This window comes from Amphiura filiformis, chromosome 20 (assembly GCF_039555335.1).
Source record: "Amphiura filiformis chromosome 20, Afil_fr2py, whole genome shotgun sequence".
Classification (NCBI taxonomy): Eukaryota; Metazoa; Echinodermata; class Ophiuroidea; order Amphilepidida; family Amphiuridae; genus Amphiura; species Amphiura filiformis.
In genome coordinates, this window is record NC_092647.1 from 55,396,594 (window position 1) to 55,418,628 (window position 22,035).

Consider the following 22,035-nt stretch of genomic DNA (forward strand, 5'->3'; position numbering starts at 1 on the left):
GCCTACCCACGAAAAACGACCCTTTTTACGCGTTTTCATTATCGCGGATGGTGTACAGGCGACAATGGGAGTGACCCCCCCCGGGGGCCCGTACACCCCGGAATCAGCCTATATGTATATAGAATATACATTGCACACGCATATGATTTGTTTATTATTATTATAATGTAGATACATAATTTCAATTTTAGGCTAGGCAAGACAAGTCCATTATTAATGATTTTATACAATCCATGCAATCAGGGGAATCCTACAGGGGCGTAGGCAGCTTTCTTGGTCAGGAGGGGCAAAATAAAATTTCAGGGGCACAGACGAAAAAATTGCAGTTGCATCATACAGTACATTTTTAGAGAGGCTTTATTGGGACGATTTGCGCGTGTAGCGCGCCAAAAAAATTGTATTTTGCACTATTTTCGCACATGATTGGGGTGAAAAGGCTTTATTGTGACAATGTGCTCGCGCAGCGCGCAAAACTTTTATATTTTACAATATTTAGGCCATGATCGGGGTGAATTTTGGTGGAAAAGGGCGCTCCTTGCCCCTTTTCTTTTCCTTTGCCCTCCAGATTTTCTCATTCATTTGTTGTCAGAGGGCACTTTTTCTTTCATTTTTTTTTGTCAGGGGGGCACTCTGCCCCCCCCTTGCCACCCCACTGGCTACGCTACTGGAATCCTACATATACGGTTATAAGTTATTTTGCAATGCCAACCATTGAGTAATGACCCGATAAGGCGGGTGGGCAAGTTGATCCCTTCAAAGTATGACATCACCAACAACAAATTGCAACAGAATCCACTGAATCACCATTCACTTTAGAAAAGCATTAAGGGCTGGGGTATGAACGTTTGGACAGTATTTATTTTGGGACATCAGAGCACATGAGACATATCGAATTGCACTCTGAATACGAAGAATGTCATTCTGATATCAAATAATTTTGATTTTTGAAATTCGCAATTTAATACACATTTTATGGCAAATCATTAAAATTGATATTTTTATATTTAACAGTACTTGAAGTAAACTTTATAAATCTGATGATTTATACTTAAAGTGTATGTAGGTGGGATGAAAAGCCGACGATCAATTGAAAATTTTGACCTTTCGTATTGAAGATATGGATTTTTTCCCAAAACACCAAAAAAAATTAGGTCTTTTGGGAAAAAAATCCATATCTTCAATATGAAAGGTCAAAATTTTCAATTGACCGTCGGCTTTTCCTTCCTGCTACATACACTTTAAGAATATATCATTAGATTTATATAATTTACTTCGAGGACTGTTATATATCAAAAATTTGAAAAATATCAAATTTTTATCATTTGTCATAAAATTTGTATTATATTGTGATTTTCAAAAATGAAAATTATTTGATATCAGAAAGACATGCTTCGTATTCAGAATGCAATTCGATAGGTCTGAGGTGCTCTCATGTCCCACAAAAAAATACTGTCGAAACCCAATAAACGCTCATTTTAGATCCCTTAACAACACATCAAAAGTCCCGAAAATCCACATAATGGAACAGAGCCTAATTTGCATCAATCCAAAATGGCCGCTTATGCCAACATGACCAATGCATTTCTCTAGTCATAATGATTCCGAAAAAGTATAGTTTAACATATCTCCGATTTACTGTTCTTGAGTTATAGTAGGTATATCACCTCAAAAATAATCGCAGCAGAAACGCGTTATTTAATGTTCCTACATTATTAAGCTTTATTAAAGCAAAAAAAAAAAAAAAAACAGAATTGAAATCGGTCAATGCATTGTGATGTAATGTCAATTTAAAGATGCTCGTAGATGGAATGAAATCCTGCCACAAATGGCTGTAATGACAAAATTGGCACATTTCGAGATTTTGAAGGTTTATTTGGACGCTTGCTTGGAAAAACAGCGTTAATTTAAATAGCACATGTTAAATGCCTATCTTTCCTGACTTCGTTACAGAAAACAAAATTAAAAAATCTATCATTGAATAATTATAATAAATTAATCAAATATACTATTTTAGCCATTTCGGCCAATCTGCAGACAAATTAAATCTCAAAAAATGACTAAGTTCAGCTTATTAATATGCAAAATTGATGCCAATAGAAAACTGTACATGATATAAAGGTGCGGTTTTTTTTGCACACATATGTATACAAAGTTCTTTCAATTGATGACAAAAAATACACAAAAAGTAATTAATTATGCAAATTAGGTAATTACAGCTAATTATGTATTTATGATATTATTATGCAAATTAGGCATGAGTAATTTTGGTTTTTTTTTAATTTTTAATGAACGTCTGTTCATTCATCATAAATCTTTTAAGTATGATCCTGTTATGAGGTTGAATAAATGAACTGCAGTTAATTATTTAAAAACAATACAAAAAAATTAAAAGTTTGACATTTTGACGGTGTCTGGAATATAATTTTCATTTTACTATAAACATGGTATGTGTCACCATTACTCAAAGCCAAGTCCGAAAAGTAAAAATTAAAATTCAGTTGTAATGAGACTTTAAATTAACATTTTGTCATCTGGATTAACATGGGAGGATAATCGGTCAAATGAACAGCAATTTTAATTTACCGCGTATACAAAAAATAGTATGGCCTTGGACACACACAATGGCTTAGAGCTATTGTGGTTTGGAAACTTACTCCCTAAAAAAAACATTGATTAATGTTTTGCTTCAACTGGTTTTAGGAAAGTGTTTCATTTGTTGTCGACGGAATTAATTTACATGCTAAGAAAGATTAGTATTTCAGCTAAATGGTGGTAGTTCCTTTACTTCAGTAGGCCTATATTTACTGATTTATGAGCGATCTTCAAAAATCCATAAAAACAGGCAGTAGTTCTTAAACAAAACAATTTTTTAATTTGGGGGACCCGATGGTAGCCTCGGAAGGCTTCACACACCATATATTAAAAATTCAAACAATTTGGATAAATGAAGCATATGAAGAAATTCATTTATCGACATGGATGTTTTCTAAAATTGGCCAAATTTGAAGCGCGCCCTTTTCAATTCACTGTAATATGCTTGCATGCACAGTGTAGCAGAATTATTGTGCAGCCACTGTGACATACCTAGTTATAGGAGAAAAGATCAAAATGTCAAAATTTGGATTCCACAGGGGACTTTAAAAATTTTCCGATTTTGATAAAAAAAAAAAAGTTCAAGATTACTCCACTTGCAAGAACATTAAAAAAAGAATAGTTTGCCATATCTCCGATAGTTTGTTAATTTGGTAACACAGCAAAAAAGATCAACATCCATTGAGGCCTGTTTACCTTGATCTTTTTTGTAACATTACCTATGTAACAAAACATCCAAAACAATGCAATCTTTCTCAATGATTCATTTTGCCAAAGAAACAATCTGTTCAGAAGTGTTCAAAATCTCAAATGAATGGTGATTAAATGGGTTCTAGCCGAGAAGAAGCGAATAATTTTTGGCGAACCATTTGAAAATTTTACGTAATTATTGCACAGCCTCTAAAAGTGAACAATAGCCCATAAAGTATACTTGTTGGAAAGAAAATGATGAAAGGAACCCAACTGTATCTTCAAAATATGAAATTGCAAATCTTTGAAAAGGGTGCACTTGAATTTTTAAACTTTATTTTCACTAGGGCTATATAACTTTTAAGGTAATAAAGAAAAACAGGACAAAAAATAAGCGGTGTCATTTCAAACTTAAATCATTTATGCAATAACAAAAACTCTAGAAAGCAATTATTGTGATGACATCTGCAGGATTTATGGGGACGGGTTACGTTTTCAAAACCTGATGATTTCAGTTGTCTCAACTGTGTCGTATTTGCATAGAGCCTATGGAACATAAATTATTTATTATTATTATCGCGTACGGCGTATTTTGTATTACACATGGGTTTACAAGTCGACGACGTCGAATGGAGACACAAGTCGATTCCACGTTGACGTATGGTCCAAAATTATGCGGTTGATATCATTGAGTTTGAAGTAGTGCAGACGCACATCGACACAACGTTGATTGGACAGCGACGTAAACTTTCAAATCTGATCTTTATTACTTACAAAACTGGTAGTCAATCTCAGCGCTCTGCAGCGGTTTATTGTTCTATTGTGTCCGATTTGAGCGCTGACATATTGTAAAATGTTGCCAATCAATATTCCCGTGTTTACAAAGTGAAGGCAAAATTGTGTTTAGAAAAGTGTTTAATTTCTAAACACTGTTTTTGCAGTGTATAATAATTATTATTACATTTATATATCCTTATTCTTTCCTTTACTTTTTGTCCCCTTTCACTCTCCCTGTCATTCTCATCATTTTTCCTTATCTTTCTATCTATTTACTTCTCTTTGTTGCTTTCTCTTCATTTCTTCCTCTTTCTCTCTTCCTCCAGGCTCCTCTCATTCTCCATATCCCCAACCCCCTTCCTCGCTCATCCAAGCCCAAGACTTCCCACAGGGGAAGTTGCCCCCTCCTCCCCTATTGGGTACGCCACTGCTACAGTTTCTATGCCAATATCCTTCTTAAAATAAATTAGATGGAAATTTGTGAAAAAACATTTATAGGCCAAACATGTTACATATACGCTACAATTATACAGTACTAAGACACGTGGACCTGGCAGACATAATACATTCTGTAATCGATCAGCAATAGCATTCAATCTATTTAAATGAAGCGCCTAAAGTCAGGCGGACGAACTGTACATCGACGGCTAAAGTGTGCCTTTTGTGCTTTCGGCTAGTCAATCACACCCTTGGGTTGTATGGGAACAAAAGGTACCTCTCGCTCGTGTAGGCGCTTTCCCGTGACTTTCGTTTGATCACTTATTGACAGTAGCCTGCCTATTATAGCGTTAATACGCTGTCGGGTCAGTTACCGATTTAATGGCGGAAGCCCTTTGTCCCGAACAAAAGGTACCTCTCGATGAATAGCATGTCGGTAAATCAAATCGGCACAAAGGAACAACGTTACGTAATCTATTGCCACTCTATGTAGGCCTACGTTTATAAAAGCTCTTTGATCATCTATATGAGCATATATTGAGAATGCCATTTAGTTATGGATGTCATTATTGTAAATCAAAATTGATAAATCACTAAATGTGTTTGCTCAATTTTGTAGTTTATATCTTTATAAGTAAGTTAATTCAAAACGGTACCACACCTATTACTTTACAACACTTATACGGGCTTGAGGCTATTTAGATACATGGGCACTTTTTGCTATAAATAAGGTAAAAATACACAATTAAATTTGAGGAGCCGCCCTTCCTCTGCAGTTATACTATTGTGACCACAAAATACAAAGTATAATTGATTTGACCAAAACAAAGCATTGTACTATTGATACTATTCATACTATTTTCACAGCCAGATCACTTTTAAACGTTTAATGATGTAAAATAAATTGAGACATAATTAAATGGGTGTAATAAACCATGAACAAATTAATGACCAAAATGACCCATGATTTCAAATAGTCACTTCGCTGTTCTACCTTGTATAGAATTAAACGATTGCTCAATTAGACTATACCTACCATGCCGTATGAACTTATGAAACATCCCCAAATCCAAAACCCGACTCTTATTTCTGGAATATACATGCATATATGTAGTTTAAAGTCGTTTATTTGTATTTTTAACAGCATCAGTTATAACTTATTATTACTTAAAGTGTAGTCATGAGTCTTTCTTTTATAAACACATAATTAAGCAGTATAACTAAACTTGTCATTAAGAGTATGTTCTCCGTGATCTCACAAATTCGGCACATTCGGCACTCTTTAAGTTCATAAAGCAGTGTATATAATTTTCAAATTTAAACTATAAAATATAAAAGCTTTGATGCGTTTATTCAAGACCACCGAGCCAGTGAGCAATATTTCCAAATCGCACCGCTGGCCTGCTACTAAAATGACTTTTGAACCGGGACAAATGCGGGCAAAGCTTGCGAAAATTTTCAATTTTTATGCTAAAATGGGTCAAAATGAGGACAAGAAGGCCTAAAATCGGACCAAAGCAAGATGTCCATTACAACTTGTGGTCACTTTCGACCCGGTATTTTGAGCCAGCCTGGTCGATTCGTCTCTGTTCCGTTTCCCATGTATGTATGAACTTATTGGTATCGCTAAAAGGTTCACTTGCAACAGGTTGATGAAGTTAATGCTGATGCAAACGTTGTTTGAATACCAATCGCACAATTACAGGTGTTTACTGTGTGGATTGGAATAAATAGGTACAATTGGACCATTTATAACCAGTTTTGGTTTATGAACTTGACATGACACGATCTTCTTTTATTGTACTTAGTATAGGATAAATAAGTACAAAGGTTCACAAATTCCCCAAACCAGCCTTATTCAATTACTAATAACAATGTCCTCGACCTTGCCATGCGCCATCAGGTAGCTTCATTGTGTAACCACAGACCCTAAAGAACGATATGTCCTGAAGATGTGTCCTTTTTCAGAAACGTGTTAAACCGCGTGAATATTAGACTGCTTTGCATCATAGACCCTAGAAAGTAGGGTCTATGTTTGCATTCCATTTTGATGAACAATTCACGCCAGTTTGGTCCATATCGCCCATCTGATGTTCTAGCTTGGTGACCAGCCCAAGACCACTTCTTTGTTTCACAGTCTGGGTGACATCGGTGACCTGTGTCCCCATGCTTCTGATCCACTCATTTGTTTTTCTGTCTCTTTTGTGATCCCAGGCAAGCAGGCATGCTCTTTTACATACTGTGTTGAGCCACTCTGAACTTCTGCTCCATTCTCTGAGTGACTGAGTCATGGCCCAAGTTTCTGAGCCATATGTCATGGCTGCTTCTGCTCCATTCTCCGAGTCATGGCCCAAAGTTTCTGAGCCATAATATCTGGGAGGACATACTGGTTATAGACTTTCTTTTAAAGACATAATGACATACATACGTATAGTGTACTTTTATTGCGACTAATAAAAAGTAATATAAACCTTTTTATGAGTGTTACTTGTGATAAACATTTGTATATTTTCGGGTTCAACCGAATGCGTTCATCATGACAAATAACACATTTGTCATTTTATATCAAAAATCGGCTATGGCAATTGTCTACAGGGTTAAGGTGGCTGTGTACTCTCAGCTCAGACATGCATGTAGTAAAAGTACAAGAACTTTGTAATTATTCGCGCAAGACATATAAAAGTATACATTTTTATAAAGGCAAGACATTAATGAATCTTAATATAAATATAGATTTGGTGTAAAAACAACAGTTATGAAGAAAATCTTTAAGAAGTGAGTTTTTGGCAATATTTGTTCGGTACATCATAACAAAAAACACTCTTTCCAAAATATTTTATTTTGTTTTATCTCAATCTTGAGGCTCCATTCCAAAAACGTTTTTTTAATTTTTTTGATATTGGCCTTATTTTTTGAGATATTGACCATATAAGGCATCAAAATGAACTTTTTAAAATTCACAAACGCCTATTTGTACAAAATGATGCCTAAAATCGGAAATAGACCAAAATATACAAAAATGGGAAAACCGTTTCTTGAGTCGATCATGCTTCATACGATGATCATATTTGCTTACCTATAGATGCTGTATTTTATTGAGTTATCGTGTACCTAAATCGTCATTTTACCGAGAAAATGAACATTGAAATAATGGCCGTTGAAGTTTAAAGTGGTCACATTTTGCACTTTCATCGAATCTCACATGAGAATGCGGCAGTTTTCGTTTTCTACCTTACATTACATGAACATCGGTAAATCCACGGCCCCTTGAGAAGTTTGAGCGAAATCCATTCATAACTTGATATTTAAATCGGGGAAAGTACTTGAAAAACCCACATTTTATGAACTAAAACGGAGCCATTTGACCACTAGGTTTTTGTGAAATCAGTGCTTCCGCGGTGTTTCCATAAGATGCGCCGCGCATGCAGATAAGCGTCGCGTATGCGTAGCGTATTTGTGCGTTAACAAATTGCGCGATACGCAACGCGATACGCTGTTGCGCGCGTGTACCCTGGCTGGTACAACAAAGATTTTCTTTCCTATTAAAAAAAAAACACGAGTGGAATAGAGAAATAAAATCCTTAAAATATTGCAGTTGGAATTTACAAATCTGGATTTTCATTCCTTGTATTTATAAAAAACATAACAAAGTAAAAACATATCAAAAAAACTCAATTTCGCGAAAGAAACAATGTCAATAGTACACAGCCGCGTTAAGTGTGCATACGTGCATGAAATTTCGTCTTTAATACAAATGACACTTTTGTGGGAATCTGTTTTTCTCCAATGTTTCTCATCCAATTCGTGGGAGGTTGACTTGTATAATCATGCTGATCAAGGTAATCAATACATATGGTATACAGTCAACAATAAATTACCAAATTCGAGAGCAACATTAGTATCGTGAGAATTAATTGGGTAACCGAAGCGTTAGGCAACATTGCCAATAAAAGTGAACTAAAATGTATTAGATATATGTTTCCTATAAAATGTAATTTTCTATGTATGTTCAGTTCAACATGTTCAAGATTGCCCCAAAAGATTCCTTAGAACCAACAGAGGTTCTATACAAAGACCCGTTAGACTCCTTTATAAAGAACCCTGTCCTATTATGGACGCAAAGCTAAATGTTCGTCCCCATTTGTCAATTTGTTGTCCTATTGTCAGCCATCTTAATGACACTACTCTTTGCGGTCCCCATTGTATCCATAGAAAAATTGTCCCCCATCCAGCTCCCCTGGCTACGCAACGAAAAACTCTTGTTCATGTTGTTACATCCATTTTTCTAAAAGTGTATCCCGGGAGTGTATCACCAGCCCCATATTAGTAACTGATTGGTTTTGACCAACGGGCCTCTGGGATATACCCAGCAAACTCAAAAAAATGTTTTTGAAACTTTATAAAACGCGTTTTGGTTTTGATCAAAACGTTTAAATAACATTTAAATGTTGGGTTATAATGTAGGTCATGAAAACATTTTAAAACGGTTTGATAAAGAAAAAACGTACTATAATAACATTTTAAAAATGTTCATCAAAATGTTATTACAAAATATTTTTGGCCAATATTTTGTCAACACTTACTTAATTGTGTTAAAAAGTTTCCAAAAATGTTATCTGAAAACGTTTTATAAACCTTTATACATGTTATATGACCCGACATTATAACGTTTATGTATGTATAACGTTTAGTGTTTGCTGTTTGCTGGGTAACAAATGACCCGCTTTTCGGTCAATTTCGGTATAAATTATTATTGTATGACCAATATATTATATTGGCATATTTACAGCTGTCTCGTTTTAATTTAGCTTTATATGCTTGTAGACGAGGTTTTATGGTAGAAGTTAAACACCAACTTACTTGTCTGCCACTAGTACTGTACACACGCAGTTGTTCTGTTCCGAACCGCAGAAAATGCCCCTATTACCGTCACATTCACACATGAGATTGTAATGCCCAGCAGGTTCACGACACATACACGCCGTCTGTGGCATACTCCAGCAAGTAGTGGCATCCTCTAAGTGCTGGTCTTTAACGCATTCTTGCGTTCTCTTCCCTAGTTCAATTGCTTGACAGGTGCCTCCAGATTTGAGGTATTCTATAGCTGCGGTATGAAAATAAAGAATTAATTATTATTTCTCATTCGTAAACACATGCAGGACTAAACCCCGGGGGGGGGCACTCCAACTTTGGAGGTGACGCGTATGTAGGGCTGTTAAGACCCCCTTTTTCAGCGTCGCTGTCACCCAAAGACCCCATATTTTTTTACGAACACATGCTCTCTCACCCGAAGACCCCCTATTTTTTCATTTGCTCTGTCACCCAAATACCCTTACAAGTTCAATTTGAACAGCAACTTTCGTTTATCACTGATTTTGTTACTTATTTTTAAAAAAACTATGAAATTTGAAGCCATTTAGAACCAGAAATTCAATTTTCGAGGTTTCTGTGGCGCTTTTTCGGCTCTCACCCAAAGATTCCATTTAAAAAAAAGGTCATGGTCTCACCCAATGACCCCATATTTTTTACATTTGCTCTCACCGAATGCCAAAAATCATGCTCTCACCCAATGACCCCATATTTTTTACATTTTGCTCTCACCGAATGCCCCTTAGTGCGGAAGTGCCAGCCCTACACCTATATCCATTTCATATTGAAGTGCCCCCCGGGACTAAACTAGCCTATTGTAGAAAGTTATTAAGAATTTATGTATAGATTATCACAGCTATTATACAAGATTCAAAAAATATGAACTGGTTATGTCCATTTCGGCCATTTTGTGCCCCACCCAGTGGACCAATAAGTATGAGACCCTAGCATTAATTTTGAAACAGTACTGGTAACAGATATCTGGAAGGTTATTGTTTATGCTAGATTTTCTGATTTTTCAGCTGTGATCAAACTTTCAAACTCGTTTTTCTCAGAATGCCATTTTTGGACATAGCTATTTCTTGCTCTAAGCCCTCGATATGCAAATGATAAGTCAATCACAATTATAATTATGTAATACATCAGCTGATATCCCGGCTGATATATAGGTTATTGTAGGTTACTACAAAATAATGTATGATTGGAACCGGGGATTGGAATCCTGCAATTCTAAACATGCTGTCATTGGCTTCTCTGGAACGATATCCTCGACTGGTTAAAAGACCACCTCAATAGTCCGAAGGTTTTTTGAATGAAAAGTCGTTAGGAGTAAAGGTTATAATGCTGGAGTACACCAGGGCTCTATAATAGGACCCTTGATGTTTATTTTCATCGATGACATGCATCCTCAGTAAACCTGATCGACCAACCAATCCATCCTGTAGGTTGATGGTGATGACGCCACCATAATGCCATATATATCAAAGCCAGCGAAGAGAGAAGCTCATCTGCCGCTTCACTCAGCAAGGCCTAGAAGAGATTGAGGCATGGGCTGTAACATGGCATTTCCTGTTTGGAGCAGCAAAATGTAACACAATTACTGCTGAGAGAAGCCACCCAATCTAAGTTTCTTCGGCAAAAGAACATCTCTAGAGCCTCACACTCAAGACCTTTTCTGGAACCCAATTGGTAATAAAAATGTTAGCGGTCGCTTCTGAGAAGAGCAGCTCCGTACATTGTACCCCGAGAGCTATAATTTACAAGACAATGATAGGCTCCAAGATGGAGCTCGAGTATATGCTATCATAGCATAGCATGAGGCAACACCCTCCTCCTTCCTAGTACATATAGCTTGACCCCATCGAAAACAGAGATAAAGGAGTATTTCGTGATTCAAGCATCCTCTTTTTATGACATTTTTCAGTAGATATCCAAGAAAAAGCTTATTTCCAAAATTTCAGTTAATTTTGACTTTGTGATTGCGAGTTATGCATGATTTATGCGTATACACGGCTCCATAGGCCACTGTTGTAATTTCGTTCTGGTACACCAGAACGTAATTCAAATGTGACGATATTTTTGCTAAACGAATTAATCTGCAAGAAGTATTTGGCAATTACTCATTATGTAGCCAGAGAATTCCAGTGGTATATAAATCTCATCTTTTTTGAGAAAAGTGTGGGGGGGGGGGGATGAGGCTGTGGATCACGAAATGCCCTTTTAAGAGCAATATTATATTACTGTCCAAATGAAATTAGATGATTTGATGGATGAAAAATGAACTTGAATTTTTTTTCTTTTAAATTGTTTATTTTAGAAAATTCTAATTCTCATGCTTGCACAAATTGGGCGTGTTTGGTAACTGCTACACGAAAGTTTTGAGTGACATACAACTCATTACGTCATGCACATGATCACAATCATTTTTTGACAGCTGATTGTTTTTGTTTGTTTTTTCCTGGCTGTCAGTTAGCCATCTTTATTCTTCATTAAACAGGACAACATTTTTTTTGCAATGGCATAGAAGAACAAATCTAAAATTGACACTAGCAGTGTTTTGTTATACCATCCCTGGTTATACACAATACATCAACAAGTGAGAAATGAACAGAAGAAAACATAGTTAATTGTTCACCTACATGACCTATGAAACTCACGCAACAGTAATTTCTCTGGGAAATAATCATAACCTTAACAACCCAGTGATAAGGCACTTGATTCCAATGTCTGCGTTAATGTAGCGATTCAAACATTGCAATTGTCCACCGACTATATCAAAACTTTGAAGCCGGCGAAGAGCTCACACCATCAAATAAAAAATGTAATGTAATTTTCCCACGTTTAAAACTATCTGGTGCATGCAAGTCATCAATTTTCTATAAAATTTTAATATTTTCATGCACCCATGCACAAACTGCAGTTTCTAGTAGATAAAAAGTATACTCGATTTTCTTTTTCCTATTTTTTAGAATTACAGGCTCTTGGTCTTGTTCATTCCTCTGAACTTAAATGGGCCTTACCTGAAATATCAAAACATTGGTAATTATTACTATACACGTCTCTGGTCATACATTGAAAAGGCAGTCAACGTAGCACACCTACAGCACAACAAGCATTACAACCCCCCCCCCTTTTTTTCACCGTTTTGATAAATCGCCGCCACCCAACTCAACACAAAAGTTGGCAACCATAAGAGTTACGAAATCTTTAAAAGATTTTTGCAATAATTTTTCATCAAATTTACCCCCTTTTTTCATACAAAATGGAGGACAAAATTTAGCCAAAAACAACCCCTTTTTTGTGGTTTTCAATGAGTAGAATTTCAAACACCTATATACCCCTATTATCCTAATTTCGCGGACAGTACAAATTAAATACCCCCTATTTTAGCTTATTTTGCTGATTTCAAGGTCAAATTTCGCGGACAGTGCAATACGCCAATTTCGCGGTCATCGCTTCTGGTAAAAAAATTACTTTTCTACGCTAATTGGTAACTCTCATGGTTACCAACTGTTGTGTTGAGTTGGGGGGGGGGGGTAAATCAGGCGTGGTTTAATCACATGTATAAAAGCACTATAGGTTGATAGGTTGGGCAAGTATGATGAACATGCAATATACTAATCTTTGGCGTTCTTGACACGCTAAAAACATAAAAATCGCAGACTGCTATCTACTGAAGATAGTTTACATGCTATTGACTATTGAACATAAATCACCTTTACGTCGTATATAGCGCAGTGCGCTAATCACAGGCACAACAACGCCTAGCGTTGATCACAAGCTCCAGCACACTTTACAGGTTGTTGCTAAAAAGGCCCCTATTCCATAACAACTCGGGGACTTTGCAGCTAAAAATCGCAAATTCTAGGCATTCCACAATATTGACCTCCGCATACAGGATCAGCTCCCCGAGTTTCGTACGGGTTACAACGAGACAATTAACATAAAGTTCCTTGTCCAGGGAAATTTCAAGCTACTCAATATTCCACGAGAGCGTAGTAAACCAACGACCGGGTTCGAACCCGCAACCATAGTCGAACGCCTAACCGATTGAGCTAACTTGACTTCTTTTATACTACCGGTACTATATACTTATTATACTTACACGGAAGAAGTAAAGTGCATCGTCCTCCTCCAGCATTAGGACCACAATCACAGTTACTGAAACATCACAAAAGAATTACATTTTCGTTTAATACCAAAATAATGCAAAGTTGAACACTGTAAAAATAGTGTCTTAAATTATCAATATGTTCTGCATTGAGACATGTCTATACCCATGACACCAATGGAAAACATCAAAAATAAAAATATGTCTATTGCTAAAACACGTGAACTCGTCTTGAAATGTGTGTGTGTGGGGGGGGGGCATGGTGGTGGTGGTGGTGGGGGGGGGGAGTTGGCCTGAATGGTCTAAAAATGGCTGAAAACAACAGACAATTTTGCCATAAAGTGTAGGGGTGTGTGTGTGGGGGGGGGTACGTCCCCGTGTCCCCTAAGATTGACGCGCGCCCATGAACTAGTTCATGTCTCCAAACATGGAAGACGTCAAAGGTAGGCATATAACATGCATGTGATTTTTGATTTTGAAGCAGATTTTGAGACGCTTCCCAGCAAACACAAATATGAGTTAAAAACGTTAGTAAAATGTCATAAATGCGTTTTGGTTTGGTCAAAACGTCTGTCGGGTTATATAAAGGTCATCAGAACATTTTTAAACCGTTTTATTATGAAAAAACACTAACAACATCTTAAAATGGATGTGGATGTACTGCAACAGGACATTGGACTGGATGTTATGGATTTGGGAACGGCCATGCAGGACGGTAGGGTTTGGCGTGCTGTTGTAGTTCGAGGACACCACTCATCTTAAGCAAAAAAGTAAGCAAGAGAGCCATTACGGGCCCGGGGTAAAATGAACGTCGGGCCCCTTTTTAACGGGCCCCTGAGGACTCTTTGCTTTTATGGGCCCATTAAGGTATGTTTTCTCTATTTTACGGGCCCCCTAGGACCCTGGGCCCGGGGTAACGCACCCCTTAACCCCCTTGTCGGCGGCACTGTAAATAATACGGAATACTCAACAGAAAAAATGACTAAAAGCATGAAAATTAACCATCGGATTGCAACCCGGGGATTGTAAACTACCAAATACGACAAGACGATTTTCAAATCGTAGGCTATATATCTTTTGCCCGATGCCATGTCCCGTAATTTATCCAGAACAACTGAAATAGTTGTTTGTAAAATGTGTAATTCCTTTTAATCTATTCGGGCCCTGTAGGCCTATTGTCAAATCTACAGGCTTTTTCACGATCCGCTAACTTCAACGTATGCCAATCATAACAGCAATTAAATAAAAGTTACCCAACCCAGGTCATGCACCAGCGCCCTTTAAAAGCACCTTTTACCATCTTCAGGTCATAATGCCTTCTAAGCAAAAAATGTTTCGTGTTTCATTTTATTTACAGCGTATAATGCGGAGCAGGGGCGTATCGGGACCACCGAGCCAAGGGGAGGAGGGGTAAATTCCCTATCGTCCCTCTGACAGGCCCGAAAAATTTTAACAATTAAAATTGTTTGCCGACTAAAATGGCTAGTTATTCACCCCAATATTTTTGACAAGAGTGCTCAAAATCTAAGTGCGTTGGAGCTAGGGGAAGGGGTAGGAGCGGAGAAATAAATATTCTCTCGACTTTTTCTCATTTTGATCGTAACTTGTTTTAAACATATGTTCACCGTTACAGCTATTCGTCAATTTTGTTCCGTTCGGTAACATTTTTCCCGCCATTTAGAGCCTTTTTGTCACGGTATTCATGGTATTTGTCATGCAAGACAATGCTTTTGACTCTCAAAACGAAGGTTACGACAAAGGCTTTGACTGGTATAAGGTGAAGGCCTTACACAAAATGACTATTTTCATGTATCAATCAGGAAGCGAAGTCACATCGTGACGAATTGGTTGCCTAAACATTTTTACATATGATTGACTTTTATCAATACAGGCCCAAAATTTCAGGAATTCCACTTTTATTGTGACAAAATATGAAACATTTAAAGAATGATTTATTAACCATTGTCGTTGTCTTACCTATCTTTTGGAGTATTAAGAAATTAAAAGGCATGGTTTTTGCCATATTTGCCGGTTTAATTAAACCAGGCAAAAACAGGTTTTTGCCAGCTTTTGTCACTTTGCCGGCAAAAACAGGTTTTGCCGGCAAAAACCGAACCCTGATTAGGGCCAATGGGCTGCACGTGTTGTTGGTCACTTGTTTACAATTATATTAATTTCAGATACATTTCTTACCATGCTTACTATACAGATTTGTATTATGACAATCCTTAAGGGCTGGGGTATGAACGTTTGGACAGTATTTATTTTGGGACATTAGAGCACATCAGACATATCGAATTGCATTCTGAATATGTAGAATGTCATTCTGATATCAAATAATTTTGATTTTTTGAAATTCGCAATTTAATACACATTTTATGGCAAATCATTAAAATTGATATTTTTGATATATAACAGTACTTGAAGTAAACTTTATAAATCTGATGATTTATATACTTAAAGTGTATGTAGGTGGGATGAAAAGCCGACGATCAATTGAAAATTTTGACCTTTCGTATTGAAGATATGGATTTTTTCCCCAAAACACCAAAAGAAAATAGGTCTTTTTGGAAAAAAATCCATATCTTCAATATGAAAGGTCAAAATTTTCAATTGACCGTCGGCTTTTCCTCCCTGCTACATACACTTTAAGAATATATCATTAGATTTATATAATTTACTTCGAGGACTGTTATATATCAAAATTTGAAAAATATCAAATTTTTATAATTTGTCATAAAATTTGTATTATATTGTGATTTAAAAAAAAAAGAAAATTATTTGATATTTTTCAAATTTTTGATATATAACAGTCCTCGAAGTAAATTATATAAATCTAATGACATATTCTTAAAGTGTATGTAGCAGGGAGGAAAAGCCGACGGTCAATTGAAAATTTTGACCTTTCATATTGAAGATATGGATTTTTTCCCAAAACGACCTAATTTTTTTTGGTGTTTTTTGGAAAAAATCCATATTTTCAATACGAAAGGTCAAAATTTTCAATTGATCGTCGGCTTTTCATCCCACCTACATACACTTTAAGTATAAATCATCAGATTTATAAAGTTTACTTCAAGTACTGTTAAATATCAAAAATATCAATTTTTAATGATTTGCCATAAAATGCGTATTAAATTGCGAATTTCAAAAAATCAAAATTATTTGATATCAGAATGACATTCTTCGTATTCAGAATGCAATTCGATATGTCTGATGTGCTCTAATGTCCCACAATAAATACTGTCCAAACGTTCATACCCCAGCCCTTAAGTAAATTACAAAAATTTCGGTTCAGTTGTTTTTAACTATAATTTATACACAATTTTTGCATGTTTTATGAACAAAATGACCAATATGAGATGAACAGGAAGACGATAGTCTTATTATAGCTTATTACCATGCCGCATGGTTGCCGCCTTTAAGAGGATTCCGCCCCTGTAACTAACTTAATCTATCAAAACAATTTATTCATTCAACAAAATATGAAAGTATTACAAGGGCTCATCAGGTATTTTGGTTGATTGGATAGATACGTGTATGCATGTCAAAATTATGAAATGACCTAAAAATCGCAACATAATCCATTTCACATGTAGGCTATCCGTGATCCAACCAACTCAGGAAATAAAGATTATTTTTTCGCGAAATGCAAAATTGCACCTCACGTTTCAAGTTGGGGTGCAATTCCTTCTCAAGGTGCCATTTTAACTGCAGATTTTATATCGCAGGCCAGGAGCCTCGAAATCGGTCTCGAAATAGCAGTTTGATTACCCAAGGTAACTTAAACTTAGGCTATTAAAAAAATAATATATTTAAATTAAAAATTTGGGGGTTTGGGGGCTACTTTTGATTTAACAACCATTTTATCAGATCTTCTGTCCCTAAAACAGCCCTTAGCCGGGGTGGGGGGGGGGGGCTTTAATATGGATATAGGTGTTATGTCCGACTCTTTCAGAGCAAGGGGCATTCGGTGAGAGCAACATGTAAAAACTATGGGGTCATTGGGTGAGAGCATGATTTTCGGTATTCGTGCAAAATGGCGATATGTTTGCCATTAGGGACCGTTCATTATTTATAGGGGAGGGGGGGCCGGGAGGATTTCAAAATTGAGTTCATAAAGTTACACAACCCCCCCTATTAGCATCATCTAAAATTACATAACCCCCTATTGCCGCCAAAAAAAATACGTAACCCCCCCCACATTGAGAAATACATTTTGCTGGTATACTATAGCCGGATTCACCTTTTGATGGCCCCTGGGCATGGCAACATGATTGCCACCTCTGGCTCTTCGTATACAAGACACCCCTCTCCCCACAATTGTAGGCCAAGTTTTTTTCCAAGCTTTCCCCAGAAAAATATATGCTATTTCAATGCTAAAATTCAAAGAGAGATCATCGGAGTCACCGAGCCAGGGGGCAAAATTTCCAAATCGTCCCACTGATCGGCTACTAAAAGAACATTAACTGGACAAATGCGCTCGAAGCGCGCAAAAAAAAGAAGTTAAAATGAACAAATTGAGGACAATATGTGCCCTAAAATCATTTCAAAGGATGATGCATATAGGGCTTTCACAACTTTTGGTTAATTTAGTCCCAGTATTTTGATCCATCAGAGGAGCTGCCCTAGCACTCATATTTATGATTTACATTATAGAATGGATGGAATTATAACTCTCATTTTGTGATTCGTGTTCAAGTTCAAGATGAAAAAAAAACCCACCAGAATTTACAAGGACATGTCTCGCAGATCTACTCACAGAATGGTTTTTCTGAGAGTAATTTGGCATTTTGAATACAAAAAAATGGGGTCTAAAATAGACCAAAAGGAAGATGCAAATCGTAGGTTTTGTCACAATACATGTACATCAGTCGACTGAGCAGGGGAGGGGACTGACTTGCCACCCTGCCATATGGCTAATGTGCTGATGAACAGTGGCGTAGATTTCTTTCTGACATGAGGTGGTTGGAAAAATTTCTTGAAGTATGGTTATGTGAATCCAGCATCTTTTGGTGAGAGAATAAGTTTATGACACAAATGCGTGCAAAGCGCACAAAAATGTTGCCATATTGAAGCTAAACTCAAAATATGGTGCAGGAATAAATTTTGCGCGAAGCGCGCAAAAATTGGCATTTTTGTGACTAAAATAGCCAAATACAATGTATGAGGTAAATATTGTAGTGAATCATAATCATAGTGAATATTTTAATATTAAATTTCACCTGACCCCCCTATCAGGAAAAATAAAATCACATAACCCCCCTGTTTGTTAAAGTGAAAATCACATAGCCCCCCCCTACATTTTTCCCCTGTAAATAATGAGCGGTCCCTTATGTTCCGGGTTTTGAAGAAATGAGTCTCATAAACATTGAAAAACAATCTTTTTGTGATATGTGCTGCAGAAATCGTTCAAACAGCGTTGCCTATATATGTACGTGAAGAACATGACACGTAAGATAGCAAACGATTTAAATAAGCAAATTTTGCATGCATGGTGCAATACAATTAGTAAAATGGATTACAAAACAATGGAGCCCGTATTATAGAACAATGGTTTCAATTGTCTTTTCTTTGTCCTCGTTTGCCTTAAGTTTGCTCAACATATAAGTTGAATTTCATTTGAAAGAAAGAACAATGGCGTGGTAAATGTGTATTAGCACAGCTATTTGATAAAAAATGGTTGAGGTGGCTTATTTACTGTTTTGTCAATATGCCATGCGTGACCCGTATAGGCCCTTGTATACGTGCAAGAACCACACAAACATGCCAACCTGTTCATTATATTTTCAGAATAAAGATAGCATGCAACAACGACATTAAATCAATTGGGATTTTTTTTTGTAATTATATACTAGCAAAAGAATAATGTACAATGATAAACCATGGCCCATAGGAAATTGAAACACACAAAAATGAGATAATAGGCCCTACATCATTTTGGATATAAATTTAATTAACTCTAATGTAAGTTTAGGTTGACTAATGTTAAAGACGTTTGTAAAATTTTAATGTTCAAAGAAGGAAAGAACGTGTGGTTGTTGATAATAAACCCAACATTTTATTATGACTGTTAGGGACGCACCATTAGATTCTGGGGGGGCATGGGAGTTTGGGTCAGGCAGAATTTTTTTTTCTTCGCCTCCAAGAGCACCAAATTTGTTTTTTTCCGCCTTCGGCGGCGAAGTTATTTTTTTTCAATTTTAATGTACATTTTTATACATCAGTGAGGCAAATTTTTTTTTGTCTCACTAGTGGGCAAAGTTTTTTTTTCTCACTAGTGGGCAAAGTTTTTTTTTTCAAAAACTCCCATCCCCCCTGGAAATCTAATGGTGCGCCCCTTAGTTGTCCTGCGTAGAAAATTTTCGCAGTTAAAACGTTGAAGACGTGCCAGATTCGATGTAACCAATGTTATACTTTTAGTATATAGGCCCTATATAATATATTTTCGACCGCAAAAACACCTTTTAAAGTTTGGAAAGCAATAAATTGCATTTCCTTTGTTTGTACAATTTTATTTCATTACTATTGTCTTTTTACGATGGGAATTTGTGAGCAGCAAGGTCACACAAAACGTGGTTTGTTTGCAATTAGCAAAACCATAAACATTAAATTGTGGAAAAAACTACAGGCCTAGAAAAGATCGACCTTACGATTTTCTATGAATGATCTTATGACCGTTTTGTGACTTAACATATGAGTGGTAGAAAATCCTTGTGTAAATACAACATATCCTCGGCTTAAAATGGAATCAATCAAATTAAAATGTAACAGCACATTTGCCGGTACATTTATTTAACACTTGAAATAATTTAAGTGGTATTCAAGGACGAGAAATTAAGAAACTGCACTTTCTGTCACAGTTTGTTGAATATAGAAATGAATAGGTGCATTGTTTTTGTTTGCAAACTGTTGCATTGTTTTTCGCCAACTTAAAAAAATGTTGAGGAAAGACAAAAACTCTGATTTTAAAATAGACATTCAACAAAGATGTCAAGAAAGTGAAACTGTTCTGTTCAATTAAAATCACACCCACCTATAGTAGGCTTGTATACCTGTGCAGAGCCATGCACCTTTATATATTTATTAATATTGCAATTCATCTTTGTTGAATATTACTTTAATAATTTCATTGTAAAATAATTATTAGAGTTTTTGTCTTTCCTCGTATGCATACTCTACCATCACATGTCCTGAAAAAGATATAGGCCTACATGTCTACATATTCGTACCTTGATTTAATATCATCCTATATACCTTGTTGAATTTATTTCTACAGCATGCATGGACATCCCCAATGAAATACAAATTATATTTTGGAATAATAAGTTTAGTGCGCTATAAGGGACCGATCGTTATTTACGGCAGGGGGGGGGAATGGGTGTTTTGGCAAATATATCGACAACAAATTTCGCGTTCCCCCCTCGCGTCCGCTCAAAATTGTCGCGTTCCCCCTTGTTTTCCCAATTTTCTCCATTTAAAATTTAACAATCCCCCCTCCTGGTTCAACTAAAAATTTCAGGTTCCCCCCTCAAGACCACAAAAAAATTTCGTGTACCCCCCTAAATTTACCCATTCCCCCCCTGCTATAAATAACGATCGCTCCCTAAGGATGATAGACCTATACACAGAATATATGGGCATTTCCAAGCAAATATCCAAGGACATTGCATGCATGCATGACCCAATACTCAAAACTTTCAAAATAAGTAGGCCTGAGGTGCTACAGTATAGCAAATTAAGTTGTTTTGCAGTTACGTTGCATGTTTACCATGAATTTTCTATTTCCTTTGAAAAACCTGTTTGGGGCCAAATTTGTTACTTTGTTGAGTGAAAAAAGAGACCTACATTTTGAATTGTACCTGAAGTGAACACTTGAATCGAATATAGGCCCCGGGATCGGGATATAGGCATTTATTATAACTTGCACGCATGTGTGAATTATACCGTCCATGTCATAGGCCTATAGCCTACACCACACACCAACACTTTTAATATTGATAATAAATCCAGCTGAAAATCAAACAAAATTATGTTTTCTCAGATATTCACAAAATCACAGACCTCCCAATTGTAAAATGTATTAAATCTGAGACAGATGAATTTTATCGGCAGATGCAGACTACTTACCACGAATACCCGTCCGATGATGACAGCCCGAAGAGAGACAATGCCAAAAGGATTAGGAACATCATGTCACTCTCCAATCTCCAGATCTCCGCCATCAGGAACTCCGATTTATACTTCCCATAGATTTAGATCATAAGATCACACGCAGATAGACATTGTCACAATAATAAATATATTTTGTACATGTGTATTTCAGTTGTGTTATTTTCATTACCAAGTTACTAGGTGTAGCACAGCATATTGGCACAGTGAGTAGGCACGATTGAATGATCGCTATCGGGTTGGGAGTTTGCAGACACGTCAATTCGTATTTGTTGAATAACCGATTCAGTTTACCTATTGTCCTGAACCTATTCAAAATCGGTGAACTGTGTAAGTTACTGAAGAAACTTGGTGACACACGACCCGGCGTGATCGATATGAACTAT

General features: G+C 36.5%; 1 protein-coding gene across 2 annotated transcripts in view; it reads right to left on the reverse strand.

Moving 5' to 3' along the window:
- Positions 1–21,924, reverse strand: part of LOC140142044 (uncharacterized) — a 38,384-nt gene extending 16,460 nt beyond the window's left edge. Inside the window, exons 1-3 of one of the 2 annotated variants that reach the window (XM_072163967.1) lie at positions 21,608–21,922; positions 13,472–13,527; positions 9,358–9,601 (exon numbers count right to left, since the gene is read on the reverse strand). In XM_072163967.1, coding sequence (XP_072020068.1) covers positions 9,358–9,601; positions 13,472–13,527; positions 21,608–21,702 — 395 coding nt within the window. In that variant the 5' untranslated portion in view covers positions 21,703–21,922. Of the gene's footprint in view, positions 1–9,357; positions 9,602–13,471; positions 13,528–21,607 lie in introns of both variants that reach the window. The other variant, XM_072163968.1, reaches the window with a different exon arrangement.
- Positions 21,925–22,035: the final 111 nt, after the last annotated feature.